The sequence below is a fragment of the Zonotrichia albicollis genome, chromosome 2 (assembly GCF_047830755.1).
Source record: "Zonotrichia albicollis isolate bZonAlb1 chromosome 2, bZonAlb1.hap1, whole genome shotgun sequence".
NCBI lineage: Eukaryota > Metazoa > Chordata > Aves > Passeriformes > Passerellidae > Zonotrichia > Zonotrichia albicollis.
In genome coordinates, this window is record NC_133820.1 from 42491064 (window position 1) to 42516553 (window position 25490).

The 25490-nt window shown below is 48.5% G+C and overlaps 2 protein-coding genes across 2 annotated transcripts; one reads left to right on the forward strand and one right to left on the reverse strand.

The window, feature by feature from the left end:
- The first annotated feature begins 10555 nt into the window (after positions 1 to 10555).
- On the forward strand, positions 10556 to 18022 carry LOC102067333 (homeobox protein NANOG-like). Its single transcript, XM_026796983.2, has 4 exons — positions 10556 to 10867; positions 13789 to 14063; positions 15381 to 15470; positions 15879 to 18022. Exons 1-4 carry the CDS (start codon positions 10711 to 10713, stop codon positions 16239 to 16241), a joined length of 885 nt encoding a protein of 294 aa, XP_026652784.2. The 5' UTR covers positions 10556 to 10710; the 3' UTR covers positions 16242 to 18022.
- Positions 18023 to 21869: 3847 nt separating this feature from the next.
- On the reverse strand, positions 21870 to 24740 carry LOC102067494 (homeobox protein NANOG-like). Its single transcript, XM_005493156.2, has 4 exons — positions 24545 to 24740; positions 23960 to 24234; positions 23133 to 23222; positions 21870 to 22738 (listed from the first exon to the last, which is right to left on the reverse strand). Exons 1-4 carry the CDS (start codon positions 24738 to 24740, stop codon positions 22316 to 22318), a joined length of 984 nt encoding a protein of 327 aa, XP_005493213.2. The 3' UTR covers positions 21870 to 22315.
- Positions 24741 to 25490: the final 750 nt, after the last annotated feature.

Genomic DNA, 25490 nt, shown 5'->3' on the forward strand with positions numbered 1-25490 from the left:
GCCGGGCTGTGTTTGCGCAAGAAGCGCCAGGTCCGGGCAGCCAAGCTGGCAGTGCCACCTCCTGGGCAGAGCAGCGCTTGGAGCAGCTCGCATCCCACTCTCCTGCTGACCGCCTGCGTGATCCTGGCTTAACACTGCCCCTCCTTGCACCTGGGTATTTTCATTAGCAAAGGGACGGCCCGAGGGAAGTCGGTGAGCAAAGTTCATGCCCGTCTGAGTGAGATCACACCGTCAAATAAAAGTGCAGAGCTGCACTCGGGCTGACAGTCACTGCTGGAGGAGAGCAGGAAGGACAAATGTTGCCTCAGTATTTCCTACCGAGTTTCTACACCCACGTGTACTTATTAACTGTGGGGTGGTTTTTTTAGTAGGGACCTGTCTTGCTGCTGTCTCCAGCTGCATCACAGCAGTTTTTCAGCCATGTAGCTGCATCGTATTAGCACAGAGATTGCACTTGATCTGGTAAATTCAGCACTGTCAAGTTGTAACCACCACCACAGGGAGGGAGCTGGGGGTGGTGAGAGATGACAGGTGGCCTTTGAAAATTTCAATTAAGCACACCATAGGTATTTTCTCTGGGTTATGAAAGTGGCATGTTTGTCTGTGTCTTAGATCCATGTAGACCAGATTGCAATTGCCCCACAGGATGTGAGCAATCATGTCCAGAAAGTTACTCACATCCTGAACAACAGAAAGTAGTACACACAATTGTCAGCAAAATGAGATTTTTCACAGGAACCCAAAGAGAAACATGACCAAAACATGCATTTTACACACAGCATCAGCCACTGGAATTTATTGTCAGCTGCCACTCAGAGCAACGTGCATAAAGGGCTCAGTGGAAACTGATAATATGCACAGGATCTTTTAAGTGCCACAGGCAGCTAAACCTGATGGGCATGCAAGATACAGCTGGCTCAGCTGCACTGAAGGCTCCCAGTGGCAAGCCAGAAGCAGCCTGGCCATAAGCACAAAGCAGAGATTTCTTCCTACCTGCAGTAGGTAGTGCAGGATGATATCCAAACAGAACTGGCCAAAGCCAATGTCAGCAAAGCCCGTTGTGGGCAGACACCACCACTGCTGAAACTTGCAGCAGGGGCTTGTTCATCTCAGAAAAACTTATCCATGCAGAAATGTTGAGAGAAATACTTGCCGGTATATTTCCTTATTTTGTGAAAGAGACAAAGCTTTTGTGGAGCAGCACCCCACCACCTTTGTGCTCCTCCTTTTTCTCATTCTGACCCAAGGGTGACATTCACACAGATCATATGTAGTTCATAGGTAATGGTGTGTGCTGGCATGCTCTGGTCACACACACAAAGAAAAGTTAAAAGCGTCATATTAGTGTATAGTTTTGGTGTTTCCAAAAAGACTGTTTTGAGCCATCTTTTTCTGTGAGCAAGTCTGATTTTTTTTTCCAAATGTAATTGGGGAAAAAAAGGAAATAAATAAGAAAATAAAAATGGGGGAAAAAAGTAGAAGTAAAGGAAGAGAAACGTTTTTCCTTGTGACTGGACAGTCCACTTCCTGACTGACTCTGTGTGTGAGGACAGAGTAGCCAAAGCACAAACACCAGGGCTGACTAGAAATTAGGCTTTAGCAAAGATTTAGTGCCCAGTGTTGGTTCTTGAAAAGACATTTTCAGTTTTTTTCCTTGACTGGAACTTAATGTTTTTATTAACTAAACTGAGCTGATAGAGCATGCTTTATCCTGCTGAAGGCGGGGTCAGGACACATTAGTGACATTTTAAAAATAGAGACCATGGAAATGCAAAGCTTCTGGGAAGCTGTGATGCACCCTGGATGTGCAGAGCACTGGGTGCCTTTGCTTGTGCAGTGCCCTGCCATGAAGGACACTGCAGAGGCATAACACAGACTGGTTCCTCATCTCCTTACCATGCCTGACATGAAAGGGAAAGAAGGTGAAGGAGGGACACAAGGGAGGGGGATTATAATCTCCCTGCAGAGTGCAAAGCACTGCAGGACTGGGAGTGCTGGGCAGCTGCAGGGCCAGCTGGCTGGAAGGTCTGGGAGCCACAGCAATTGTACTGCCCCTGCTCCCAGTCTCTCTGAACCGGGGGCTGCCAGGAAGGTTTGGAGCGCAGCCATCCTTGAGCACACGAGTGATGTGTGAGCTGTGGGTGTGAGCACTCTGGTTGCACAGACACTGCTTGGTCCTTGCCAGTAGTGTTATGAAAAGGTACAGAATGTCCACACACCCAGCCTCATCTAGGGAGGCCTTCTAACAGCCTGGATCACAGCTTGCAGATCTGCAAATTCCTTCCTTCTGCAGGGAAGCTAAGGGCAAAAGCTGAATTACTCTAATCATACAGCCATGCACACAAACCCAGCTTGGCAACAGTCAGAGTCAAGGTTTTCACCCAGATCCCCTGAACGACCTAGTCCCCACACAAAACTCCCAGTGGTCTCTGTAGCAAAGGGGGCACAAAATTCCTGCTGAGCCTGTGGTTTATACTTGGTGCCTTGCAGGAAGAGTGCATTGCAGCACCAAGATCTCTTCCAGCAGGAGCCAGAGACCTGAGACTGTATTTGTACATGGAAGCCTCTATTACTAGAGCTGAAAAGACTGAATACTCCTTGCTAACACTGTCTTTGGGTGATTTGTCTGCATCAGTGGCACAGCTATCACAAAAAAGGGGCCAAAACAGCACAGAAATGGGTAAACTGAAAGTATGAATGAAGATGAGCTCGCATTACCTGGCCATCTCTGAGTCCTCTCTTGTACCTCAATAATTTTCTTCTGCCCCTGAACACACTTGGTCCTTCCTTCTACTATGTGGTACTTTCCCAAAAGAATACCATAATTTCATAAAGAAATCTTTCCTGCCTTTTTTCATGCTGAGATTTTCACAGGCCACCAACCCCAACCCCCTTCCCCCCCATCTTGCCTTCTCAATGAGTTTAACATTACATCCCCACAAGCTGATTACCTTTGAGCCATTAATTTCTTCCTTGCTCCTGAGGTGCTTCATTCCTGCTACAGCACAGTGCCCTGGGGGAAACACAAGCTACTGAGTGCAGCCTCACTGGAGTGTGCTGACTCTGTGTTACACTGTTTTCCAGGCATGGAAACATGGAAACATGCCTGGTTATGTGGCAACATGCTGGCAGCATGTGTTTCCCAGATGCCTCATATGCCTCATAGCTGAAAGAGGCCATGTGTGTATATGTGTGCATATATATACACTTATATATATATACATATATATATATATATACATATATATATCTGTGTGTGTGTGTGTGTATATATATGTATATGTATATATGCGTATTTATGTATGTATATGTATGTATGGCTGATATTCACTCCTGCACCCACAATTCCTGCAAAGCTTAGATTCACCTGCAATGAAATTATCAGTAAGCATCTTTTAGGGCAGCTGACAACTCACAGCGGTAAATTGTGCCATGCCAAAGCACAGGGCACTCTGAAATATGAGTGCCATGCCACAAACCTGCAAAACAAGCAATTCCTTCCCTCCCACCCAAATCCCCATGCACCAAACCACAGCCCAAGCCAGACTACAGCTCAGGAGCAGTTCTGTGGCTCCTGGCATGCACCTGAGCTACAGGCTGCAGAGATAAATGATCTTTCTGCAGAGTCAATGGCCTTGCTCCTGTTTTTCCAGCAGAACTAATTCAGCTTCATGAGGGAAGCAGACCCATTGACAACATAGTTTATTGAGATCCAGCAATGATGTGACTGATGTCCCAGGAAAGCCTGTTGAAGGATCAGCTGACATAACCAACAATGATGAGGCAGAGGACTAGACCTAGCTTGGCCCTCCAGCTCATCTCTGTACAGGTGAGATGACTCTGAATAATGGTGGAGCTGAAGTGACACACACAACCTCATCTACTGCCATCAGAGTTCCCAGAATTGTGCCTTCCAGTTCAGCCCTTTCCACCTGTCCTCGCCTGTGTCGTAGGAGGTAGGACAATTTGAGTGGAACAGGCAGTGGGAATGCCTTCAGCCAAGACAGATCTCCCCCTGTATGTAAACAGAGATTAGATCCACATATTGCTGAGAATCAGAGAGGCTGAGGTGCTGCACTTCTGGTTTGATACTGGCTTGGCAGAGAGAAGCTGGTTTATAACTCCTGTGCTTGCTGCTCTTCCTTGGGGCTTCTCTTTCCTCCTCGTCCCCACGTTTTGCAGGGCATACAAAACAGAATGTGACCTTCTTTGTGTAACCTCACCATAACTGTGGGCAGTATTAATAGTGCCTTCTAGCTTTAAGCACAGGCTTTTTGCAATGACAAACTGTTTCTGCTCAGCCAAGGAGTGGCCTGTGCTGTTCAATTACAGGCCCTTTCCTGGGCCCACATGCAGCCTCAGTCTGCTCATTCAGGAAAATAAGATTACAAGGATTTTTGTCAACTGCTTGAATGTCTGCAAAATAATATTGCTGTTGTTTGAATTTGGTATACCTCAGCTGGCAAACGTGCATTTCTTTTGCCTACCTTTTTTTAAATTTTCCTCCCATGCTGTGCTTTCTAGACATCTCCCTTTGAATACTTAACTTTGGGGATCCCTTCTCCTCAGGTGCATGACCAGCCCCCATCTTTTCTTCTTCCTCCCTGCCCAAGCAAGATAGGATCCTTTTACATCACTTCTTTGTTCTCTGTGGTATTTGCAACACACTCCCAGTCTTGTATCACCTGTGAATTCCATTCCTCCTGGTTGTGTTTTCGCTGCCTTTTCAGCACCTAGAATGAGGAAGCCTTTTGTGCTGCCGTTGCTGTAATTGAACCTGATACTTGAAAGGAGGAGAAAAGGTTGGAATAAACTGCTCTGATGATTCATCCCCGGGGCTGAAAGATTTGCTCCTTTGATATCAGTCCCTTGATCAGAGCTCTGCTATGTTATCTCTGTCTGGGGAGACTTAATTCCTGGCACATTTGGGCTGGTGGAATCCCAGATACCAGAGCCGGTGACTGGAAAAGGAGACCACTACATTCTTCTTCCAGCCTTAGACATGTCAAAGAGTCTTCAAGGTTTGATATTCCAGGCCTATAACCCCCTTAAGGCAGCCTTTGTCTGCATTTAATGCAACTGGGAAACCTCTAACTTTCTTCCCCCCTGCCAAAATCCATCACCTGCTCTCTCTGTAACTTTTACCCTTGCAGAGGTGTCCCAACAGCTTCTTTGTGCCTTGTTCTGTGGGCAGCTTTCCCTGCCAGCTCACCCTCTACTCCTCTGCCACATCCTCACAAGGTATTGAAGACCCTTTCACAATTCCCTATGAGACCACGCACTGAGATCCACTTGTCGTGGAGCAAGATGAGTGAAAACCATGGAAGGAGCATGGTAAACATATCTTGAGCCTAGTCCAACCCAAATGTTATGGTCAAAACTTGATACCAAAGTGCTGGATAAGTGGGATGCATTCCCAGGTACTGACAACTGAACTGGTAGAGGAGCCATGGGGACCTGCGGTTTTCTAAATTACACTTAAGTGGGAATTCTTTGGAAAATTCCCAGGAGCAAGTTTGGGGAATGTCACACAGGGACCACATCTCTGTAGGACCAGATGAGTTTTCCAGTGGTGGGGAATGTTCTCTCCATATGCACATTTGGATTAAAATGCTATGCATGACCCAAACTAGTTAAACATGATTTGAGATTTCAAGACTTAGACAGCTCGGTGCTGTGGCAACAGCCGCCATAAAAAATCCTCATAGCTTTTGTTAAAGAGAAGGGGAAACAGTTCAAGTACCAAAAAAGAAACAAGCATTATAAAAACCCTCCCCTCTCCCTTTCTGGGAGAAAATATCCCACAGATGACATCAACAGCATTTAAGACCCTTTATTGCAGGGGACTTAGACATGGTGGATCTGGAGTGCAGCCTTGCTGTAATTTTATAAGCAAACTTATTTCTTCAAAGTGAAAATTCATATTGGATAGGGGGAAAACTCCATCTTCCATTTCTGATGCTGGACTCTCACATCTCTTTCAGTTGGTAGCACATGCCTGGCACAGACAGACACTTTGGGAAGTGGGAAATGCACAGCAACATCAAGCTGGACAAGAATTATCTGTATTTGCCATAACTTGTAGCCATACAGACAGGGAAATTGTTTTGGCTAGCAACCACAGGTGCCTTTTAAACCTGAAGACGAGACAGAAGCTAGACTGGGATTTGTGAAGGATGTGTGAGAGCAGAGGAGTCTACTACATTCCAAGAGATGTATGTTGGAATGAGACTAAAAGTGGTAGATGTGGTAAGATTGTCCAGCCCTTCTCTTCTGCCTACACTGATCACACCTTTTCCTGCCAAAATGGGAAGTAAAATCCTACAAGTGAGACCCAGGAGACTGTGGGAGTGCTGGCAACAGTGACAGATCATTTTTTCCAGTTTGATCTACGTCTTGGCATATGTGTCAAACTATACTTCTCTTTGAGGGCCTGACTGTGTGAAGGACTCCAGGAAGGATGTATGACCAGAAAAATCCATCTCACAATAATGATCAACAGCTTGTCCTAAACTGCTTTGTTGGAAACTAAGCCCATTCATTTATTGACCCTTACTCTTTTTTTTTTTTTTTTTACTACACAGAAATAAAGAAAAAAAATAGAAAGAAAAAAAAAGGAGGGGAGAAAGGAATTTATGGCTGTGGCACAGATTTTAATTTTTACCTTTCGCTGATCTTACTGAAAAATTTTGCACAGTAAAATAAGTTGAGCTTTTATTACTCTGAGTAATTTAAGAGAAGGGGCCCTCTGTTCCCTTCCTTTATGAAGCAAAATCACTTAACATGTGAAGTTGTGTCCTAAATTACATTTACAGAAGGAAAATTTGAAGGCAGCTAGGAAACACTTACTAATGTTATTTAAGGTTTGAAAGCTTTCTAGACCCTCCCCCAGCCTTTCTAGGTAGGTGTTACACCATACCCTTACAACTTTCGGCCCTGAGGGGTCTTAACTTACTTTTTTGTGGCTCTGGATGGCTGCTATGTACAGCAAAGTACCAGTTCTGACCAGCCTTAGGCTGAGAACAGTGGAAAAACAAAAAATGAATACTTTTCCTTTTTTTCCTTTTTATGATCACCCAAATGAAATTTGGCTACATTCCCTCAATGGGAAGTTATTTTACTCCTTTCAGAATTTTTCAGCCCAGTATGACACATATAAAAGCCCCAGAAAGTGGCAGCACATTTATGATTTTTCAGAATAAATTCTCCTCTCCCCTGCCTACTCTCAGTTCAGCAAAGCCATGTGTGTTAGCAGGGAAAAAACCCCTTTTCTTTTGCAGACTCATTAACAATATTGATAAAGAGTACAAGGTCATTGTGACACAAGGCAAGCACAGGGATCTAACCAGATTACAGCACAGTCTCACAGAAAGCAAAGAAAAAATGTAAAAAAACACCAAAAGAAGTCACCAAAAGGAAAGTCCGAGAAAAGTATGGTGCTTTAAGAGAGGCAAATTCAAATTCAAGTTATGATTAAAGAATTAACTTGCTGAACAAAGTGGTTAAAAGGGGAAAAAGAGCAGTAATGTTGCAGTGTGGGAATGTTTTAGCTACTTTGCTTCTTATCCTTCAAACTGCATTATTTTTCCAGTTTTTTGCTCTTAAAATGTTTTTGATTAAGCCATTAGTATCAATAGTACAGTCACAACAACTTTACAAATGCTTAAACAAAGCAGGGCCTTTGTTTGAAGCTTCAAAAAAAAAAAAGGAGAAATATTACAAAACAGTACTATCAAAGCCTTTTTCTTAAAACAACTGCATTAACAATCTTTGAGTAACTAACCAAAACCATACTCAGCATTGTCAGATAGCAGTGATTGTTTGGGCCTAGTCTGGAACAAAACAGTCCCAAACCAGCCAGGCTTGGTGTGATGCCAAGCCACATCTGTGCCACATGTTTTGTGGGGCACACAAGCTGCTCCCTCAGAGGCGCTGCTGCTCTGAAGCCACAGGGAGTGAGGCCCTGAGGTTCCCTCAGCTCCTCTGCCCCTGGGTGCCCCTCCTGCCTGCAGGGAGGTGACTCCCTAGTGCTGCCCCACTCAGGGCTCCAGCCGGGGGATGGGGGTGGCTCGGCTCCCAGCAGTGACACCACCCTCCTCCCCAGCTGCTGCCCAGAGGGACTTTGTAGTGCAAGTGACTACACTGGTTTATTATGGCCTCTGGGCACCTTGTAGGAAAGATCCCAGACACCTTCAGAGGCAGCTGAAATCAATGAGATCTAGTGTGAAGTGCTCAGCCAGTGAAACTCCCAACAGCTACACAGACCCCCACTGCCACACATACCAGCACCCACACCATGTTTTCTGCCGGGTCTTCAGGTTCAACAATCCTAAGAGAGATGTTGATACCCCCCAGGTCTGCTGCCTTGGTTTCATATCCTAACTGCACCTAAGGCCATGAAAATTTGAACACCAATACAGGGTAAGAGGCCAGGCATGAGTAAGAAGGAGAACATAACACCCTCCTTGACTGGTGGCACTGGAGCTGCCCAGTGGGGTCCCAAGCTCTGAACAGCTCATGTCACTGGTGCTTAATTAGCTAGGGCTTGAGGGCAGGTGTGAGGGACAGTGATCTCAGCTCTTGTGGCACTGCGGCTCTGAAATGTAGAATGATTCAGAAGTGAGACATGAGCCAAAGCAAATTTAGAGGCTGTAGCAATATAACTGACATATTCAGGATGCTCTTGTGTTTCTATTGAGTCAGATGTGCTCAAAAGCCCTCTTTTTGTTTTTTCAAGTAAATTTAACATTAAAATGTGCTGTTCTTGTGCAGAGATATGTCAATCCCTGCAGTTTGTAAAGTAAAAAAACGTTTCATGCAAATAGAAAACATAAAACTCAGTGCCAAGTTAAAGAGACTTTAGCCAGGTCCCTGGCTCCCTCCAGTCTGCCCCTCATGGGAAAGTGTCTCTGCAGACGGGGAAGCCAGGACTAGTGACCTGCCGTGGGGCACAGAGCAGCAGCACAAGTTCTGCTGAAAGTGGTGTTCCATGTCCTTTTAAACTGATCTAAATTCTACTTCCTAGTTCTGTTGCTTTCCTCCACCTGTCTGCATCTTCTCCCTGCTGGTACTTGAGCACTGACAGCAAGCAGGTGCCCCTCCTGGCACCTCTCCTGGCAGGTACTGGGATGCTAGCACAGGCTTGGGATAAAAGCAGCAACAAGCATTGGTGGAGTAATGAGGTTCAGAGGAGTGAAAGGACTGTCCATTTGACATCATTTTACACTTCTGCAGATCAGCACCTTCAGATCTGAGCTTCTGACAGGAGGCATGCACGTGTCCTGGTGCCAAAGCAGGGCTGGTTCTAGCAAGAAGTATTTTATTTAACTCTGGGACTTCTAGATCTCTATTGAGAAATGGACATTAGTGAGATGTCTTTTGAAATGAAACCAATAAAATTTACCTAATTACAGATAGAGGAAAACCTGCTGAAGGGAGGAGACCAAAACAAGCCCAATCTGCAGGCCCAGAGATGAATTCTGTATCTCACTCGCTTATCTTTAGTTATTTAATGAACAGCTCTGCAGGTGCCTGTCCCCCTTGGATAGGCCATATGTCAGGAAACATCAGCTAACCCTGTCCTTAAGGAAACTCTTCATCTCCTTTATTCCAAACAACCTGCAGCAGCCTGACAAAGGCCACAGCCAAGGCAACACAAATAAAAGGATATGTTTTGAAAGGCCATGGGCAAGCAAATCTGTTAGCTGTGGGCCTTACATACACTAGATCTTTTCCTAGCTCCACAATGAAAATGCCTATGCTGGTTGTCCCCCTGGAGACCAGCCAGCTGAGATTTCTGAGCCTGCTCTGCAAAGTAAGATCTGCTGTTGGATGTGCCTTGCCCAGTGTTTCTGAGTTTGCTCTGGCACAGGCTTGTTGAAGATGGGCCAAACACATTTTCAGCTGGCTCTCTCGAAGGCCTGTATAAAGGAAATTCCTTCTCAGTTAAATAAAAGAGAGAAAAAAAAAGAAAAATAAAAAAAGAAGAAAAAAGGTGTGTTCTAGTCCCCAGCTCTAATTCTTATTCATTTTCCCCCCTCTCCCATCTCTGACATCTGCACCAAGAGTATGGGAGGTGCTGCCAGGTCAGTAGGGGGTGTCTGTGGTGTCGGTGGGTCCTGGGGAGGTGTCAGTGTCACACAAGCCACAAAGCAAAGGTCTCAGGTCTCCGAACCCTCCCCACCAGCCCAGGGCAGGGTGTGGGTTTGGCCGGCACGGTCAGGAGCGGCTCAGCACCAGATTCAGCTGCTGAGCCCTCGCCGCGGTGGAGAGGGACCGGGATGTGCTATCCCAATGCAGGGATCAGCTGTCTTGTGCGGGACATCCGCACTCATGGGGTTCTGAGCCACGACAAGAGCCCACAGAGGCAAGGGGAGGAGTTGTCCTGGGGCTCTGGGTCAGACCCTGCTCAGGTGTGACTGAGGAACCTGCAGAATGGGAAGAATTCAGAGGGGACATATTTGAGCCCTGATGCCATTCCGAGCGCTGCTTTCCCTCCCCCTGCCCCGTCCCCACCCCACCGATCGGCCTCTTTACCATGACAAAGAGTCCGGAGGAGCGGGCCGCGGTGGATATTGCGGGCCGGGGCAGGCAATGGCCGGCTATAAAGGCCTGTCTGCGCTCCCGGGCTGCCTCAGCTCGGTGGCGGGACCTGCCCCCAGGTGGAGGTGACAGCTGGCGTGAGGGGGACCCGCCCCTGCGGCCGTGCCCATGTGCGCGCACTTGGCGCTGCCGCCGTGCCCCGCGTACCCCGGCGGGGCCGCCCGGGGCCGCCTGGAGCTCGGCTGGAGCGCGGCGGGGGCCGCAGCACAGGCCCCCACAGCGGCCGGGCACTCTCCGCAGGCTGCGGGCGGGAGGCACACGGCAGGTAAGGCCTTCCAGCTACATCCTGGGGCTGACCCCCAGGATAACCCTGCTACCAGGTCAGGCTCAAACGACTTTGAGCGGATTTTTCTCTTTCCCTGCCTTGGTTTCCTAGTGCGTGACCTGGGCAGAGTGTGCTGGGGTAGGCAAGGAGGAGGGGTGACCTTGGCCAGTCACGCCACTCTTCCATGCTACTTTTCTTGGGTGGCTGCCAACCGGTTTCCTAAACCTCAAAGAGCCTGAAAGAGTCGAGGCACTGTCAGCTCTGTTCTCCAGGCTGAAGGGCAGTGTGACAACTTGGTCTTATGGAAGTTCATGGTTCTTGGTGTGGGGATGTCTCGGCCTCCTTTTAGTTAAATGCTGTCATTTGTGCCGTAGAGGGAAACAGATCCTGGAGATACTTCTTGTGGCATCCTTCATCCTCTTACAAGCTCCTTGCATTCTTTATGCACTTATTAATCAGCAGCCAAGGCCTGCTCTGAATCACTGGGTGCTGGAAGATCTACTCCTTTAAATTGTTACACTGCTTCTTTCATTTTGCCATTTCCATCTATTTCCCTCTTATTTCTGTGCTCTGGTTGCTTTGCCTTTCCCTTTTGAACCAAAAAGTCCCAGACGTCACCAGAGTGACATTTTCTGTTCCTGCCATTCCTCTCCCAGTCCAGTGAGGGGCAATAGAAGAGCTGATAAGAGCAGGTTTTCGCCCAGCCCCGAATTATGGTCAGCGGGGCAACACCCTAGCAAGGTAAATGGGTAGGAGGAGAGGTGGGTTTTGGGGTGCCACTTTCAAGCTGTGAGTTGCTGTGGAAAGCTCCAGGCTCAGGCAGAGTGCCTATGGCTACTCACATGTGGCTGCCTGCCGTGTAGCCTCTCTGCGTGCTGCCTGCCCAACAGAGGCAGCAGGCATATGGACTCTGTGTGCCCCTGTTGGGTTTGGTACATAGCCTTTAACCCCATCTTCAAACACCCTCATGCCTCTCTCAGAGAGAACCCCTGTAGTGGAAGTCGAGGATTGCAGATGTCAAGGCCTTGAGGTGGTGGGTCTGTCACAGGCTTTCATATTCATGTCTGTTGCACTCTCATGTTCGTGTCTGTTGTTTGTCTTTCTTGCTTCCTGTCTCCTTTGCTCTCTTCTCATGGGAGAAGGAGCACTTTTGTCCTGAGCTCAAGCTGCACACCACATGAAGTTTTAGCTTGCCATGCAGCCAGGTCACTGATGTTCAGCTTCCTCAAGGCTCTGCAGTCTAGCTCCATGCACTTAACACTGCAGGCCCTTGCACCTCTTCTGCTGACAGCCTCTTCCTGCTTGCAGACAGAATCCCTTTGCAATCCTCATGGCCCTGCTCCCCAGTGCTGGAAACCTGCCCCACCACACCCCTGGCTGTTCACCAGCCCCTGCTCTGGGTGCTGTCGTCTCCCAGGGATAGCAAATGGCCCAGAGCAGGCAAGCCTTGAGGGGCAGGCACCGCAGAGACAGGAATGCCTCTGTCAGGAGAGTTACAAGGGGCGCACTACCACAGATGTGGCCACCTTTCTGAGGTCCAACAGGACTCCAAGGCTTTTCAGTGATTGCTTAGTAGACTCTCAGCTTAGAACAGAAGAGGGAAAGGTTTTGTGGGATGGGTGGGAAGCCCATTCCTCCGGGGGACATCAGTGCTTTGCTCTGGACATGTATTCTGGTGATTGAGGAGGGTGTCTCAGTGTCACAGCTCTCAGGGTGGCTGGTAAGAAGGTTGGGAGACATTGGTTGGGCTCAGTAGTCAGAAGGTGTGCACTGAAATGGCACTGCCCCATTCACTGCACTCCCAGTAGAAGGAGCGGGGTTGGACCATGCAGGACAGTTTGCAGAGGAGTAGCTGGAGGAGGGAGTGGTGGGCAGATTCATCACTGTAGTTGGGGAAAAGAGGAGTGACTGCTATCACAGCCCTTCAGTCAAGTTGGCCTGAGAAGGTCTCAGCCTCTCTCAGACCCCAATAATGTGGCATGTGACACATTTTCTTATTCCTGCAGCCTAAATGACTTTGCATCTTAACAGGTTTTGTCTTCACTAGGAGCCCAGATTGTTCAGGAAACTTTTCCCTTAGGTCTTTACCTCAACTTTGCCATCGACAGAGATCCCTTAAGACATGTACCAGGACAAATTAGAAGGGGCTTGAATGCGTTCCTCTGCACTCTTGAATTTTGTCCCCTATGTCCCTGGTACAGGATTGCTGCCTCTTTTCACCCGTTTCACATACCCACCTTTCCTCTCCCTCTCCTTTTCCGTGTGAAATTTCTTTCCTTCATTCTTCTCTTGCCAAAAGCCCCTCTCAGACAAATAGCTCCTTCCACCGACAGTGTCTCCAGCAGTGGCACGGTCTGTGGTGGGAGACAAGGGCAAGCAGGACTGAGCCAATATCCAATGCCTGATGTTCTCCACCTGCTGCCCTCACTGTGAGCACTGGCTGCTCTGCCCCACTGTACAACCTGGTCAGAGGCTGTTTTGTCTCTATTGAGTGCCTTGGTATTGCTGGGCAGGCAGTTCTGGGGAGCCCAGCCAGCAACCCAGAGCTATGCTTGCAGTCATGACAAGGCCTTTTTACACCATAATCAGACTGAAATATTATTGAGGCCATCTGGAGGAGGAGAGTTCACTGTGAACCAATGTGCACCACACTTTTGCACTGTTCCCTACCCTGACTTTTCTGCCTGGCAGAAGGGAGTCATGAACATCCTAGAGGGGACTGAGCTGGGAAGCTGCTTGCTCTCAGTGTGCTTGTCTGTGCTCACAGCTCTGTGAAGAAAGGAGGGTCGCACAAGCCTTTGCTTCTAAAAAGCTCCTGTCTGGTAGCCAAAGAGCTCTACAGCAGGCAGGGAGCATGCTCATACCCTTACAGCTAAACATTTTGTCTCTTAGACCTTTTCTCATTTTCTTTTTATTTATAGAAGTGTCCCCAGCTTCATCCAGTTCTGGGAATTTCAGCCAATTCACACCAGATTCAGCCACCAGTCCACATTCCTCATCCTCATCCCCACAGCCTTCAGCTAAGCCTCAGAAAGGCAGAGAATATGGCGTGGAGGGGATCAGGAAGACCAAGAGCCGGACAGCTTTCTCCAAGGAGCAGCTGCTAACCCTGCACCAGCGCTTCCAGAGCCAGAAGTACCTCAGCCCCCAGCAGATCCGGGAGCTGGCTGTTGCCCTGGGGCTCACCTACAAGCAGGTGAGCACAGAGACTTTGACCCACAGTGTATCGATCTCACAGCGGCTGAGTGGTCACTTCAGGGAGTGCCAGGATGGAAAGATGAGTCCCCAGCAGGGACTGAGGCCAAGGTGCCAGCTGACAGTTGTTCCCCTGCTTATTCATGCCCAGACATCAGACGCAGTTTTGCAGATAGCGGGGTCAGTGGCACCTCCTTTGGGCCTCCCAAGTCGGGGGTCAGCCAAGGGTTCTGTTACCAACACCCATGGTAGAATTGCAAACCCAGTGATGAATATGTTATTCACCACAAACAGTCTCTACCCTGGGCTTTGCAGCACTTCACAGATTTTTTTCGTGTGCTGTGAACTTCTCAGAAACCCTGGCATGCATCTGTTCTCTGAATCACAGGGCTGCTGCAACATGCTGAAAGCTCTTGCTAGTGTCTCCTGGGTCTTATCTTGTCCAGTATCTAATGCCCCACACTCAGCACTGCCTGGCTGCTTGACATGTGCTCCCTCCTCCCCATGGGTGCTGCTAGGTTCACACATCACTGCCCTTTAGGGTCTCTGCTGATCTCCAGGTAGGTTGTGTGTAGTGACATGACGCTGCCTCCAATGATGCCTTCCTAAAGCGGGGGGGGGGCTGGGCAACGGGGCACAAGAGCTCCCAGTTACAAGTCCAAAATCTTCCTGAAATTTGAATCTCAGAGCTGGGCATGATGGTCGGGATGCCCTGGGACTAAAGAAGTTGTAGGTGCATTGTAAGTGCATGCACTGAACTGGTTCTGTCAGGAACAAGGCTGGTGGGACAGTCTGCTCTTTCCTTCAATCCACATCCCTGCAAAGGCTGCTTTCACAGTGCAGACACAGCCTGGGGGGAAATGGCCCTGGAATTCGCCTCAGCAAGCAGCTTTGAATTTGGGAACTGCTAGGGACAAGGAGCAGGTTTGTCCCTTCTCTGTTCCCAAACATACAGAAACAGCATCTTAGAAGTTTGCCTGTAGTTCAAGGGGCTTGTAGAAGTGTCAGTGGATCTGATTTACACCAGTCATGCACGTCCATGTTCAGGATGAGTCCATTTATCCCAACTATCCCTGTCTCTTGACACCGAGCCACCCCCTCCCCCATCACACAGTTGCAGTAGCCACCTGCTGAGGCTGCTAGACAGACTCTCCCCGTGGCAACACCCCCAGGAGTTCCTAAAGGCTTTTATCTGCTGCTGCCCATGTATCTCTGCCATCTGGTCACTCCCTCTGGTTCTTCCTGCTTGTGAATTTGGTTACATTTTTTCTTCTCTCTCCTTTGCTGACATTTTCTTTGCTTTCCCTTCCCCTCCCAGGTGAAGACTTGGTTCCAGAACCGGAGGATGAAGCTGAAAAGGTGCCAGAAGCAGAGCCTGTGGAGCGAACGGGCTCAGTGTCTCACGCAAGTAAGAACACAGCGCGTGGCTCATCATGGCTCTTCTGTCTGGGCAGATCAGTCCCCTATTTCCTCCATGGGTGCAACTGAAACATAGGAGTGTGAGCGTACCCGGCCTTCTGGTTAGCTCAGCACAGAGGCACAGGCTGGGCACCACACCATGTGTACTGGTGGTAGCCCAGCAGTGGGCTGGCTGTACCACAGAAACGTTTCCAGGGAAAAGCTCTTTTCCTCTTACGTATATATAATTGTGTATCCACCCCTGAACTATGGGAATGGACATAGTTCTTCTTGCCCTCCATGCCATTGCTGCTGGTCAATATACAATAATGTGAAAGGACAGAGCCCCAGTACATGTCAGGCCTGTGGACACCAGTGGAGAAGCTCTGTGTTCTGACTCTCTGCCTTTCCCTTTCAGAGTGGCTTCCAGAGCGGAACTTACCTGGATGTGCACCCCAAATTCCACCAGGGCTACCCCATCACCACAGCTGGCAACATGCAAGCCATGCCTGCCCCCTGTCAGCACTATGGAGCAGGGCAGAACACTTACACAATCCTGACCAGCGAGGATGGAGGAGTCTTTGGCAAAGGCGGGGGGACCTGCAGTGTCCAGCAGACAGTGGGCTTCATTGCTCAGCACAAAGTAGACTTTTACCACAGCTATCCTGGCAGTGTGGAATATCCAGGCTCCAAGACAGGCGATGGCTGTAATTTTCACCACTCAGCCACCATGGGGGCTCCTTTCCCAACTGCTGCCAGCCATCATCTTTATCATTCCTAAGCACTGTGGATGTGGGGTACTTGGGCAGCCAGGAATCAAATCTTATTCTCATCTCTCCCTTTGTTATTCGTGTGCTGGCCACCTTAGGGACACCTTGTAGCTAAAACCTGTTTTGGCATCCAGATGTGTGCCTGCAGACATGCAGCTGTGCAGAGACCCAGACCCATTTGCCCAGGTACCTGCACACAGAACCCTTCATTTCTATGCTCTTACATGTGCACACACATATTACTTTCTTGATTGGCACAGACAACCAAGCTCTCTTATGGCAAAGCCCAAGATCTGCCTACACAGCTTATGCCCTGGATCTTCTTAATTATGGATTGTGTAACTTGTCTAAGGGGAAGCACAGATTCCTTTGGGAATCTCATTTCTATGTATCACTGTACAGTTGTGTGTACATAGCACATGATGTCAGGGGCTGTATGGAGAGGTGCTGGTTACTTACCTTTAATTTAAGTTGGAGAAGTTATTGCCACATGCCAGTTATCCATTTGAAGTGTAATCCATCTGTTGTGTATATCAGCCATGAGGTGAAGTGATAAGGTGTCTAATGAAGGGAGTTGTGACAAGTAGCTTGCAGAAAGGCTGGTAAGATGATTTTATAAGCCCTTCCTTCTAGTCTGTATCTTTCTGTGCCTCCCCCTGAGAAAGCCTAACAGTGCATTCAATTTGGCAAATAAAAAACAGTACTTTTAAAGCTGCTTTATGTATTTTTATATATCTCTTTTTTCCCACTGCAATAGAGCATTGCAATATAAAAACCAGATGGAGCATAAATAGCCATAGCAACTGTATGCCATTGTTATTTGATGCTGAAACTATAAACAGAAATTATTCTGTGTTATTAGTGGATCAGCTTCATGGCTCTTGGCAATGCCAGATATCTCAAGTCAAAGGAATAGGTGAGTAACTCACCCACCTTAAGAATTTTCCATATCCAGCAGTAGTAAATAGGGGGACTGTCACAGAGGTACTATAATTTCTAAACTTGTCCATGTAAGTGTCTAAGTACCTAAAACCAGATGTGTGTAGCAAAGTATATGCAATAACAGGCCTCCAGTTCCCTGAGTCACACACTTTATCACTTTGATGATGACAACGAATTTTTCTTAATGCAATGAAGTAGCTGCCATGGTTAAAGAAAAGAGCATGAAATGAAGGCAGTGATTTCTATGACTGGAGTAATAAGAGGCATGGAATTCTATTGGCAAAGCTGATTTATGTCCCTGTGCCTCACAGCTGTTTGTTCCCTCTCTCACTCCCTCATGCAGACACTGACTCTACTGTAAACTGTATGGTGTGCTGACTTTGGCTGTGTTCGTTAATTTTCTTCATAATATCTGGCGTGGGGCTGTGTTTTGGATTTGTGCTGAGAATGGAGTTGATAATACAGAGATGTTTTCATTATTGCTGAGCAGGGCTTGCACAGTGTCAAGGCCTTTTCTGCTTCTCATTATCTCCCTGACAGCAAGAAGGCTGGGGTTGCACAAGGAGTTAGGAGGAGACACAGCTGGGAAGACTGACCCCAACTGACCAAATGGATATTCCATTCCATACCATACGGCATTGGGGTCAGTGTAGAAAACCGCGGGGAGGAAGAGGAGACATGCAGAACCGATGGTGTTTGTCTTTCTAAGGACATTACACAGGATGGGGCTCTGTTGTCCTGAAGGTGACCTGCCTATGGGAAGGGGTGAATTAATTCCTTGTTTTGCGTTGTGTGTGAGTTCTTTGTGTGTGCGGCATTTGCTTTACCTATTAAATGGTTTTTATCTCAATCCACGAGTTTTCCCGCTTTTAGTCTTCTGATTCTCTCCCCCCATCCCAGTGATGGGGTGTGATCAAGTTGAGTGGCGGCATGGTGCTTATTTACTGCCTGGCATTGAACCACAACACGTGGCCAGCAGGATTTGGGAAAAGATAAAGCCTTTTGGATGGTGAGTCACGTAGTCTTGGCACAGCCCCCGCCCTCTCCTCTTGCAACCATCAAGCGGCTAAGGATGGGCAAGACTGTTCTTGAAACCAAGGGTGGGGAACAATTAAGTCGACTGAAAAGGTGCTGGCTAGCATGGGAGGGTGGACAATAGCGGCAATTATCAAGGCTCTCATACCAGAATGAAGATATTTTTCAGTTCTTCTCAAGCCGACAGTTCTGTTTACTTACCTGAATATAACCTAAAACCTTTCCATGCCAACCCATCAAAGGCCACTGTAAGTGAAAAAAGTTGAGCTTGCAGCACGTCCTCACAAATAATTCTCTGGCAAAGGAGCCACATGTCATGCCCTGCTCCTTCAGAGATGCTTTAGGAAAGGCAGGATTTTGCTGTGGAGGCTCTGGGACTGGCTTACAGAAAGCTGCTGTCTGTAAGAGCAACAGCTGCGATCTCCCTGCTATTGACCTTCAGCAAAGTAGTGCTAACAAACAGTGCCAAATCTTGCGGTTTCCTCAGAGACACAATTTTTCAGAGGTAACATCCACAGATAGACCTTATTGCCACAGTGGTTATGGAGTCCAAAAGCCTGCAGCAATTCCAAACGGGCAAGTAAGCAGCTCCCAGGGAGATCACTGATGTCTGCTGTATCAGGAGCTGCATTCCCAATGTTCTGTGTAAAAACAGCAGGAATGCAGCTACTGTTAGAGGGAGGACCTCAGTCCCAGCCAGCCAGAGGGACACTGGGGACTTAATTCCTTTTCTGGTCTTTCTCTAGTATCTAAGCAATGACTTTGCTGGATCTTGGGGCTCCCCCAAAGCAGAAGTCACAGTGTTGTAATTCGTAAAAGATTTAATGGCCTGGACACTCTCCAGCTGCTAGACAGCAGATGGACTTTTGTCAAGTATGAGAAATTAATTCTAACCTGGTTATGAAAGAGATTCTCAGATATGACCTGAGGGTACTCTTCAAAACTTTGGACAGCAGGAAGACTATATGACCCTCACAGGTTAGAAAGTTGTGGCTTCTTGGGTTTTTTGTTTTGGTGATTTGATGTTGGGCCGTTTTTTTTAGTTTCTTTTTTTTTTTTTTCCTTTTATTTTAATATCCAAGTGCAATGATTTAGAATAATTTATGCCTCATGACTATTCAGTATCAGCCAATATGCTGCTGCCCTCTGATGACGGGCCAGGCAAGAGACATGTGGCAATGCCTGACTGAAAATTTCCAAAACCCTGCTAGCTCAGCCTTCGGGTCATGTGGCGTAGTTAGATAGCTAAATATGCTTACATATGCCTCTAGGGAAGAGCCTATTAAAGCAAAGATCATTACTTTTATCTGCACTGGAGAGACAACGGGAGCTGTGAGCCCTTGCTCCTGGATCACTCAGAAGAAACATGTAGCTTGTGAAACCCCTGCAGGCCACACAGACATGGAGAGCAAGGAATGAGGTTGATTCCACTGCTCTTGGTATTTTCCCTGTGGGATAGCTGGAACTCAATGAACTACAGAATAAAATCCTGGTCTGCAACATCTGTACCAGAGCAAATTTCTTCTGTTTAGTCGGAGTTCTCTGCATCACTGGAACTACATCTGCAGCTTTTTTGTCACTGCAGATATTGTAAATGAGGAGTGCATTCCCACAAGCTGTAACATGCATGAAGAGCTCCAAATCATCTTACAGCTTAATCCTAAAAAGATTTGCTAGCAAGCAAATCATGTTTGCAGTATGCAGAAGTCACTGTTACACAGCAGAGTCATGAGAAGCAGCAGTCCTAACAGAGATGTAATGCATCCTAGCAGAAAGCTTTTTCTGGCATGCACTTTCTTCCTCTAAGGAACTAATACCAACACTTCTGCAAGGATGAGGCTGGAGGCACCTGCATCTCCACCAGTTTTGGTAGTAGTGCCCAATTACCTGTGCAGTTGTTTCACATGGTGATGTGATTCAGGCATGTGAAGGTAACCAAAGACTGAGTCCTGTTTTTTTAATTCCACAGGCTCTAGAAACACTTGCTGGGCAGCTGTGAGTCCTTTCCAGCCCACCTTTCATAACTCAAAGAACAGCTGCTCCGCATGCTCCCTCCAGCTACATGTGCTAGCCAAACCTGCATACAACCCAGGCTGAGCAATCAGGGGAATAACACAGCCACGAGGGAACACTCAATTTCCACAGAACACTCCCACAGTACATGGAGTAACAAACCACAACACGCAGAGCAATCATTTTCAGCCCCAGGGCTGTTTTAGCTACAATATCTGTTTTTGCAGAAAGACATCTGCCAGCAGAGTTCTGCCTATCTCCTTACCTTTGCAGCAGACACATGGAAATAAAACATACAGAGCAGCACAGGTAAACTGCAGCAGGCATCCTCTGCAGCTGTTTTGCAAAGATCTGTATATTACTTCTTTAAAGACTGCATCTTAAAAGAACCCCAAAATCATAAGCTGCTAATTCTAAAGCTGAAAGACAAGGCATAGTATGTATGACTTGTATGGGTAACTTTTATGGTTCACCTCTATTTTTTAAGTCAATTGTTTAAATTAATACTATTGCTAGAAAATTACCCAGAATTCATTCAATGCTACTGGGATATGAATCTCCCATCCAGATGAGAAAGGAGCTCTTGCTCTGTAATACAGAAAACCAGGTGAACGCAGCATTTCCCCCTCTTCCGGGCCAGATTAACCTTTTTCTCGTTTTAAGCTTGGCAGCCCAAACATATCTGTGACTCATTCTTTTGTCCTTCTCTATACAGGCTCAAGCCTCTGCTCCTCTCTCCTTCCTGTACCTTGCCTCGGGAGCAGAGGATTGCAGCGTTGCAACAGGGAAAGAGGGGATATGCTCTTGTGCCCACACAAGCAGGGTCAGTTGAGCAAAGGACCTGCAGCAGTCTGAGCCTGAGCAGTCAGCTGCCGATTCAGTAATTGTTCTCAGTGGGAGTACCCATTGAATTACCCCTTTTGGACAGGTGAAGGGCTTCAGTGGTATAGGGTACTTTGAAGAACAAGGCATTGAACCTACCGACAATATCTGTTAGTTGGGAGTATGACTAAATAGCAACTTGGTTCTGGTTTTGTTGCAGCGCTGGAGGCAGGAGCTTTAGTTACTTAGTTGCAGACTTCTGTTGCCATTTGAGGTCAGCGCAAGAACCCCAACAAAGCTGCACATTTAATTAAGCAGGATTCCAGACCTCCAGTTGTGACCTTCTGGAGCACCAGCAGGAGGCCGCACAATCTCCAGGACACTTTCTTTCGCTCCATCCTTCCTCAATGCTTTTTTTTGAAGCACTACTGCTGTTTAAGGGCTGATATATGCACGTTTCAGGGCTGCACATCACTTTAAGCCAGCAGCTTGTCCAGTCGCCTGGCCCTGGAGCCTCCCCCACCCTCCTTGCAGCAGGTTACACACCTGCATATTAAAAACAGGCTGACAGACTTTTGTGACTTGGTTCTTTTAAACAATTACCTGATCCCACCTCTGGGAGAAACACGGTAGGGTTATTTTCCCCCTCCCTTTCCTCAGTACTGTAGCACAACCACTCTCATAGCCAGCTGTTCAAATGCAAGCTTGGTGACAGCATCACAATATTAAAATAAAGTAATTTATTTTCAAGTCAAACAACTTTGTAAGAACATTAACATTAAGAACATTGAACATTAACCAGAAAAACCAATAAAACACAACATGAATAACATAAAACATGCTTGGTAACACTGTAAAAAACAAACTTAATGGAAAATTATTCAGCAACAACAAACATTCACCTTTGCAGTAGAAGCTCTGCTGCAAGACACACAGGGCAAGGATCAGAGATCACCTGCTAGAGAGGCAGCAAAGAAGGTGAGACTTGAACAACAAACAGACCTTAACAACCTCTGCTGTTCACAGCTAAAACATTGCACACTGGCCTCAACGAATGAGGTTAAAACTCATCAATACCCAAAGCATCTTTGCCAAGGGTTAGCTGTGAACAGACAGGCACACTTAAATAGGAAACTAGCTCCAGGCAGCAGGGTGCTGAGCCCCCCCATTAGATAAAACACCACTAGTGGAGGGGCAAGAACAACAAATCGAACATGACTTCAAAACCCTGGAAATCCCATGGGTGAACACAAGAGGTGGGAGAAAAAAATACTCAAACCTGAGACTCATACCCACTCTGGGTCCCCATGGGATGCCAAGGTAACTGGCATTGATTCTGTATAGGAGAGCTCGAAAATGGTGTGACAGTGTCAGAGGAGCTCTGGAAGTTGAAGGTGTCTTCAACCTCCACGCTGACATAATCTATATTGTCAAAGTAGCTGTGATAGAAGTTCATTTGGTGGCTTAATAAACCCATGGTTTGCTGGGTATTGCAGCTCGTCCCACCTTTTCCAAAGAGCCCCTCATCCTCCACAGAGGGGAACGAGTACAGGTTCTGCCCATTTCCGTAAGTCTGTCCGCTGCTGTAAGCCTGGTGCCCGTTGGACGCGGCCTGGAAGTTCCTGCTGGAACCGGCAGGGAAGACCTGGTGGAACGCGGGGGGGATATCCAGGTATGCAGCCTGATGAACCCCATTCTAGGAGACAAAGAAAGTCGTTCAGCAGTGCAGAACCACACCAACGGCCCATTCTTTCGGATGGGTCCTCATTTCTCCCCCAGCCCCCCCTCCAAGCCGAACAATAGCGCCTTTTTCAGGCCCATTGTCCTCCCAAGAGACCAGTAATAGCAGAGATGACCGGTTAGTAATCTGCAGCTCAACATGTGCAGGAACAACCGCGCTCGAGGCCGGGGGGGGGGGGGGGGGGGGACCAGCTTGAAAGAGATGCCATTGTAAGCCCTGTTACGAGGAATACAACTGGCTCGGTAATATTGAGTCCTGTGGCTCGTTTGAATTACCAGGTTGGGCATGATACACTTCTCCCCGCAGACTGGAGGAGCCATGACTGGTGGTGATGGGGGAGTTTACTCACCTGTGGTAAATACACCCCTTTATCCATCCACTGGCTCTCCTTCTGGCAACGCTTAAATTTCATCCGTTGATTCTGAAACCATGTTTTCACCTAAAAGTGATGCAGAAAGGACATAAATTACAAATGAATTTTAAAAAGCTTGCTACACATCCTTACTTCTGTTACAATCCCGTTTCTGACTTCTAATACTGTAAATAATTTCAGCAGATAACGTGCAGCAGATGCAGGTGGCTGTAAAATCACAGAGCTGAGACATGGAAACTAAGATTCCTATTCCTTAGATCACCACTGGATCTTTCCCGACTTCAAAATCCCTGCCTAAAACACCGGCTAAGGCAACTGCAGGATTCAGGTTGTCGAGCACCGTCTCATTGCTGTGCCATGGTCAGGGCTCAGGAGCCAGTCGCTCCTTTAGTCACACACAGGCAGCTGCTGAGGCAAGGACCCTTCCTTCCTCTAGGGAGAGCCCACGGTGCCACTCCGGCCAGGAAAGGCCACTTGCATAGCAGCGCAGGTCTTTCTACACTCAGAGATAACACATGTCCATGCAGAACACGAACCTGACTCTGCACAGCCCTTCTCCGCTGCTCTGCAGGGCCTTCAGAGCACCCGCACGCAGTGGGTGGATAGTGCTGGAACCAAACGTAACACTGAGTCATGGATTTTCACACCCTCTGCTCTCTCACGTAAGAGGCAACACTTGCAAGATAATGAAAGTAACTTCTCTCTGGGGTCCAAGAAAAACGAAAACCACACACCAAAAAAAAAAAAAAAAAAAAAAAAAAAAAAGACCCCAGATCAGGTGCTGCTCAAAGCAAGATGTTCACCTGCTTGTAGGTGAGCTGAAGGGCAGCGGCCAGCTCCCGGATCTGCTGGGGGCTGAGGTACTTCTGGCTCTGGAAGCGCTGGTGCAGGGCTTTCAGCTGCTCCTGCGAGAAGGCTGTGCGGCTCTTGCCCGACTTCACCGCACCTTTGCCTTGCGCCTTGGCCTTCTGCAGGGAGGAGTGGGGAGAGGGGCTCCCCGCTGCCGTGGGGCTGGTGGCGGAGTCGGGGGTGTGGTACTGCGTGAGCGTCCCGGAGCTGGAGGAAGCTGGAGAGTCAACTGAAGAGAAAAGACAACTGCGGTGAACAAAATAACTCAGGCAAGTCTCACAACACCTTGCAAGTTCAGTTTATCGGGAGAATTCGAGATTGCGGGTGCCCTGGGGACCCGCCGGGGCTGGTAGCCGTGGGCAGCAGGCCACAGGTCGCCTCATGGCAGCGGAACCGCTGCGCCCCTGTGGCCCGTCCCGTGTGGGCAGAGGGCCCCGCTGGCACCCGGCTCCCGTCCGCAGCACTGGCATCGCCTCCCAGACCTGGGGCTCACGGCCAGGCCAGGCCAGGGCAGCCCGACGGCTCGGCCCGCCACGTACCTGAGGGACTGGGCGTCTTGGCCGCCGGCAGCGGGAGCGCGTCCAGCGCCGGAGCCTCCTCGGTGGGCACGCTGTCCATGCTGCCTGCGGAGAACCAGTAATAGTCGCCGTACCTGGCCGCTCCCGGGTACAGCACATACTGCGGCGGGGCAAGGTGGGCGCTCATGGCCGGGCCGGGTGTCCCTGCCCCAAGCATGAGTGGAGGTGACCGCCGAGACTGCCGTCAGCCCGAGGACAGGCGCTCCTTTGGGGGGAGATGGGGGGGACGCTTTAAATCCCCCCAGCCTGGCCTTGGCTGGATGGTATTGTCATGGCCATTGTCATGTTAAAAACTGGTTGATTGGGGGGAAGGGTCTTGGAGGGACCGGGGGAGGGCTGGGACACCGCACTGCGCTTGCCAGCTTGGCGGGGATGAGTACATCACTCCCTGCTGGGGCAGGCCAAGGAGGTCCCTGCTCGCCCCTCGGGGCAGCAGGCCCGAACGGAGCTGCCCGGAGCTGGGCAGACATCCCCCACCCCCACATTTCACAGCTCTCCACCCAAACAGAGGGAATGTCCCCGGAACCCGCCGCGGGGCATGAGGAGACTTTGTGCGTCTGCATTGCAGATCGCAGCCATCATTGCAAAGAGATAAGCCCTGCACCTCGCCGCGAGTGAATCCGGACGGGGGCAGGGGGATGGCTTCTTAGAGCCGTGTCTGTGTGTGGGGAACAGGGCTCAAAGAAAGCCGGGCTGCTGCTCCCGGCGGCTCGCCCAAGGCTGAGCCAGGCACTCCTGTTCCGCGCATTTCCCAAGCTTCTTTTCCCAGCCATTTAAGACTTTCTAAAAAGTAATATCATAAACAAAAAAAAATTTTTTTAAAAAAAGTTTGTTACTCAGCAGGGTGGGATGGGAATCACCGGGTCAAATTCAAAAGGAGACAAGAGCACTGCAGCTGTAAAAGAGC